The sequence below is a fragment of the Mesoplodon bidens genome, assembly GCF_964165515.1.
Source record: "Mesoplodon bidens genome assembly, chromosome: 19".
Classification (NCBI taxonomy): domain Eukaryota; kingdom Metazoa; phylum Chordata; class Mammalia; order Artiodactyla; family Ziphiidae; genus Mesoplodon; species Mesoplodon bidens.
In genome coordinates, this window is record NC_138179.1 from 55,757,598 (window position 1) to 55,763,775 (window position 6,178).

Genomic DNA, 6,178 nt, shown 5'->3' on the forward strand with positions numbered 1-6,178 from the left:
TGGGTGTGTTGGGGGTGGAGAGGGTGCAGCTTCAGGGCTACGGCTGTTACAGGCCTGGATCATCAAAGGGATCATGATCTCCCTGCACCTCGACTGCTCTCTTCCATGGGGCCTCTGCCTAATAGCTTGTGGGGAGCCTGTTCTGTCTGGCCAGCTGCCTGGCCCCCACCGTGGAGACTGGCAGCAAAGTGTCTGGTTGCTTTCCCATTATGCCCTTGCAATCCAGTAGAAGCTCTCATCTACCTTCTGTAGATGGTCCTCCCCTGCCCAGGTGGCCCTGGACTGCTGGTCCTCGCTGATACCCTGGTGGTGAAGAGAGGAGATAGAGAAGAAAAAGAGAGTGCAGTAGAGGAAGGCTGTCTTGGGAACCAAGAAAGACAGGGCCAGAGCTGGGGCCTCATGAATGGAGTCATCTCGCAATCAACCTAGGAGCTGAGGCTCATTCCTTCACTGATGCATTCACTGATTCCTTCCTCTTTCTCCTCCATTCTCCCTCCCTTCTCCCCTTCCACTAACGCCTCGTGGGCACCTCTAATAGAAACTGTGAAAAAAAAAAAAAAAGAAAAGAAACTGTGGGGACAGAGGAGATGGCAGACCTCTACCTGCCTGTGGGGTAGTTCCTGCTCTGGGGACACCAGCCATGTGACCCAGCAGAACAGTACAAGGCAGTGTGCCAAGGAGGGCACCATGCCCAGGCTATGGAGACAAGCTCTGGGTAAGGCAGGCAGGCAGGCAGGGAAAGGGAGGAGCTAGGAGTCCTGTCAGTGAGGGTGCCCGGGAGGATGTGGTGAGTCTTAGGGTGTTAGGTTTGCTCCTGAGAGCACTGAAGGGTGGTGGGTAAAGTTTGGTTGGTTTTCTTTTGATATTGTTTTTCCCTTTTCACCGAAAGGACAGCTTTTCACTTTTAAGGTCCTTCTGGATTGATTAGTTTCTCCAACTCCAGGCTTTAGACCCAAGGTAATTTTGGACCTTTGGCAGAACTAGATTCATCCCGTCTTTTCCATATCCCCGCAGCTACTCCCCAGGTATGCACAGACCGCCTCTCTAAGGAAACAACCAGGGAGCCTAGCATGCGGCCAAACCATGCTGCCCCGGTGCTCCACAAGGCCAGCCTGGTGCGCCCTGGCCAGAGCACCTCTCCTGCCTCCCTGGACAGCTCTGTTCTCCCCAGGGAGCATGCTGGGGGAAGGTCTGGACAACACTTACCTCTTCTCTCTGGATGGATGGGAGGTATTCCTGGGGGAAAGAGAGAAGGAATGAGGGCTGCACCGCTTCCCTGGGGGCCCAGTGAGGTGAAAGGGCTCATGGCTCTTTGCGATCCCGCACCGTTGGTGGGTCTTCAATGGAACTCCAGCCGCTCCCTGTGGTCCTGGTGTGGCTGGGCCGCACAAGGTACACTCTGGGTAGGAGGCAGTGTGGGGTAGTAGGAAGTGCGCATACTTTGGAGTCATTGCGCCTGGCACCAGCTGGGCATCCTTGGGAAAGTATTTAGCCTATCTGAGCTTTAGTTTCCCTGCTGGTGGTAAAGGGGATATTGTGAGATTTAATCACATGTGAGCACAGTGTTCAATAAATTTTTTTTTTTTTTTTTGGCTGTGCCACGCAGCACGCGGGATCTTAGTTCCCTGACCAGGGATCAAATCTTTGCCCCCCGCAGTGGAAGCACGGGGTCCTAACTACTGGACTTCCAGGGAATTCCTCAGTAAATATTTCTCTTATAATCCCTTCCCCTGCTTCCTCATGGGTTGCTGGATTTGGAAGAGAGCTCTGAAATGGCCCAGTCCAAAACTCATTTTGTAGAGGAGGAAACTGAGGCCAAAAGTATTTGCTCACAAGTTGATTTCCTCTTTTTTTTTTTTTTGTGGAGGTACTGGAAAGGTTTTCTCTATTTTTATACGCATTTTTTAAATTACAAAAGCAGTCTCTGGGGACTTCCCTGGTGGTCCAGTAGTTAAGACTCTTGTGCTTCCACTGCAGTGGGCACGGGTTCGATCCCTGGCTGATCCCCTGCCATGCGGCACGCCCCCCCACAAAAAAAGAAAAGAATAAAAAAGCAGTCTCTGAATAAATGCCCACTATAAAATGGTAACATAGAGGAGAGTGTAGGAAAAGTCCCTCCTAACTCTCTCCCTCACCCCCACCTCCTATCCTAGGCGTAAACACTGTAGACAGTTTGATATTTATCCTTCTGGAACTCTCCCTATGTTTTCACATATATATCTGTGTAAGTATGTAGTGTTTCTTTTAAACAGGTAAACTCCTATCCTACATATTGTTATATAACTTGCTATTTCCACTTAACCAGTATCTTGGAGATCTTTCTCTGTCTTTCCACAGATCTGCCTCATCCATTTTAATGGCCATAAAGGGTATGGATGTGCCCAATATATATATATATTTTTTAAAATATAAATTTATTTATTTATTTTTGGCTGCGTTGGGTCTTTGTTGCTGTGCGCAGGCTTTCTGTACTTGTGAGCAGGGGCTACTCTTCGTTGCAGTGTGTGGGCTTCTCATTGCGGTGGCTTCTCTTGTTGCGGAGCAGGGGCTCTAGGCGTGCGGGCTTCAGTAGTTGTGGCACTCGGGCTCTAGAGCACAGGCTCAGTAGTTGTGGCACACGGACTTAGCTGCTCCGTGGCATGTGGGATCTTCCTGGGCCAGGGCTCGAACCCATGTCCCCTGCATTGGCAGGTGGATTCTTAACCACTGTGCCACCAGGGAAGCCCAAAGTGGCAGTTCTTTCATATCCTCACCAACACTACTTTAAAAAATATACAGGGCTTCCCTGGTGGCGCAGTGGTTGAGGGTCCGCCTGCCGATGCAGGGGACACGGGTTCGTGCCCCGGTCCGGGAAGATCCCACATGCCGCGGAGCGGCTGGGCCCGTGAGCCATGGCCGCTGAGCCTGCGCGTCCGGAGCCTGTGCTCCGCAACGGGAGAGGCCACAACAGTGAGAGGCCCGCGTACCGGAAAACAAACAAACAAACAAACAATATTGGCAATAAGAAAAAGGAAACGGCTCTCTGTTCGGACTGTTTTCTCCTTGTCCCCCCAGGACGTGAATCACGTGTCAAGCGTGCCCTCAGGGAACATAGGTTCATTTTAATAATTCTATTTGAGCCAAACAGAATCAACTAGAAAGCTTAGCCCATGCCTTTCCTCACATCTAGAGGCTCTTGAGAACCACCACCTCTCTCCACAGTCATCCATTGTATTGAAGGAAGGGCACCAGCAGGATGCAATGCATTTGTCCCCACCCTTGGGGTGACTGCACTCCCCGGATGCTGGAGACAGCCCTGGTTTGCACCTGTTGCCTGGCGTAATTACCACTCTCTGAAGTATCCTGGTTTGGGTGATAACTGACATGGACACTCTATCCCATCCCATCACATGAGCGACCCCTACTGGACTGGAGTAAGAGCTGCTGTAAGCTAGGGTCTCTGCTTGGTGTAACAGAACCCACCCAGAAGCCCTCCTCGCTGGGCACCCGCCCACTTCTGTCACTCACCTCCCACCTGCTTCCCCATCAGTCCAAAGAACTGGCTCGCTTTGCCCCTCTTCACTTCCCAGAGCTGGAGCTGAATGCTGGGCACAACATCTTCCTGAAGAAGCAGAGTTCCTTAGAGTTGGGGCAAGGAGACAGCCTGAGCAATAACAATCTCAATAACACGAGCTCTGTGCTGGCACTGAGCTCTTTGGCACATTTTACACAATACTGTAAATAATAATAATAATAATTAATAGCTAACATTTTACCCTGTTCCTAAGCACTTGCATATATTAATTCACTTAATCCTCACCAAAACCACATGAAGTACTATTACTGTCACCATTTTACGGATGGAAACACTGAATCACAGAGCAATTCCCAGCAAGGATGTGAGATGAAGCCAGGATGCAAACCCACGTCATCTGGCTTAAAGCTCAAACACTCGGTCATAATCTCATTTACTCTTCACAAAACCATATGAAGTAGGGACTGATTTATCCCTGTTTTACAGGTAGGGAAACTGAGACGTGTGGAGGTTAAGTGACTTGTTCAAGGTCACACAGGAGGTGGTCGAGCCAGTAGAGCCACTCAGGAAGTCTGACTCCAGAGCACAGGTTCTGCTCCATCTTGGGAAATGTCTCCAATATAGACAAGGAGGGGGCAACTGATGAACTTGGGGTGGGCACCCAGTTGGCGAGGTGAGACTGCTTCCCCTCCAACCCCCTCTCTGACTCCTGTTTTCCTCTCTTCCCCCGGCACTACCACCATTGTCCTGGATTTCTCCTGCCCTAGAACCTGGGCCTCCCGTGAGGATAATGGCATGTGGCCTGGGGTGGAGGCCACTCCCCTGGGCAAAGACATTTTCATCCTTGAGCTGATGGGGTGAAAGTTCTGGACCAAGGACTATAGATTTAGGTTCTCATTCCTCCGTTAACCTTTGTGACCTTGGCCGAAGTCCTCTCCTTCTCTGGCCTTAACTGCAGCCTCTGATGAAGGCCCTGCTTAGCTCTGCTGAGAGGGAGAGATGCTCACTAGTGGAGAGAATGACAGTGGGTGACGTTCATTAGACCGTCTTCACATCTCTGTATCCCCAGCATGTTGCGGCGCATGGGCTTAGTGGCTCCGTGGCATGTGGGATCTTCCCGGACCAGGGCTCGAACCCGTGTCCCCTGCATTGGCAGGCAGATTCTTAACCACTGCGCCACCAGGGAAGTCCCTGTACAGTTGTGCTTTTGAAGCTGCACAACCTTGGACAAACTGCTTGACCTTTCCGTACCTCAGTTTCCTTATCTGTGAAATGGGGATAGTAATGGTACCTTCCCCACTGGCTGATATGAGGATTACATGGGTTAATATTTATGAAGCATTTAGGACAGTGCCAGGAACATACTATATGTTAAATAAGTGTTTGTTAAATGAAGCGTGAGTGCATGCGCACATGCACACACGTGCACACACGCACACACACGCACACACACAGTTGCTTCCATATGCATGCGCCTCTTTGGAGGTCTGCCAGGCCAGGGGCCATGACCTTGAACCTGCCCAGAGAGGGGAGGCAGACACCCTGCCTTGCAGTGTACAACCTGCTCTCCTGGCAGCCATAAAGGGCATTTTCTGCCTCCTCCACCATGTATCATCCCCTGCTTCTCCCCAAAGGTACCTACCTCCAGGGTCACGGTCACCCAGGACCCAGCTTCAGCATCAAGTGCCAGTTCCTTGTCACCTGCCACAGTGCAAGCAGACAGCCCCATCGGGAGACGCAGGGTGCGGCAGAGCAGCATGGTGAGCACCGCTCTGTGTGCTCCTGGGACCCTCGGGGAGCCCCGCCCAGTCCACAGACCGCCACTAGCAGGCTCGGTCCTCTCTCTCTGGCTCCTCTCGGCAGGTGGGGGAAACTCCTACTCGGCTTCTTCCTTCAGCTTATCTGACCCCCGGAGCCATTTCCTGTGACTGCCCCATGCCCCCCACAGCTGGAAAAGCCAATGATACCACGAGCTGCCCAGAGAAGGGACCAGGTCTCCTCCACTGCCACCCCCCAGCAGTTGATCTCTGTTGCAACACCGCCTCACCGTTGGCTGCATTCCCCTTGGCAGGCAGGTGCACAATGGAGCAGTGTGTGGGGCCTGGTGCTTCCAGCTTCCTGACTGGAAACCCCGAGCGGGCAGCGTCATCTTGGAAATGGGAAGGGGGAACTGCCTGGCTTCTCCCTCACCCTGTAAGAGAGGCCTCTCCCCAGAACTCAGTATTCCACCACTAGTCTCCCCTTCCGGTCACTGCACCCCTTCCTCGGCGTTCCCCGCCATCAGCAGTCCTCATGTGAACACGGTAGCACACGTCTTGCCCTAAGAGGTAAGGCAATACGTAAAGAAATAAGGCTCCTCTCAGGCAGGAATTGGGATTTGCCAGAAAAATGGCCTCCTGGTCAAGTGTCATCAGCTCTAAAATATCTTCCCACTGCTGGGATCTTTTCAAAGCCCTAACCTGACCTATCTCTCCCTGCTTACAACCTTCCAGTGTCTCCCCACTGCCCGTGGCGTAAAGTTCAAGCTCCCTGGCATGGCATTCAGGGCGCTTCTCCACTTAGTTCCTCCCTGTCTCCCATCCATCCATCTGTCCATCTGTTAGTGTAGAACAAGTGTTCTGTGGTCAGAGCCCTGAATTCCATTCCTAGCTCCCCCACTGAATA

The 6,178-nt window shown here is 52.0% G+C and overlaps 1 protein-coding gene across 1 annotated transcript; it reads right to left on the reverse strand.

The window, feature by feature from the left end:
- Nucleotides 1–235: 235 nt before the first annotated feature.
- TAC4 (tachykinin precursor 4) lies at nt 236–5,273 on the reverse strand (the record flags this gene model as incomplete). The annotated part of the gene is made up of 4 exons (XM_081219201.1): nt 236–303; nt 1,207–1,236; nt 3,508–3,601; nt 5,157–5,273. The coding sequence occupies 4 exons, from the start codon at nt 5,271–5,273 to the stop codon at nt 236–238; spliced, it is 309 nt and encodes a 102-aa protein (XP_081075327.1).
- Nucleotides 5,274–6,178: the final 905 nt, after the last annotated feature.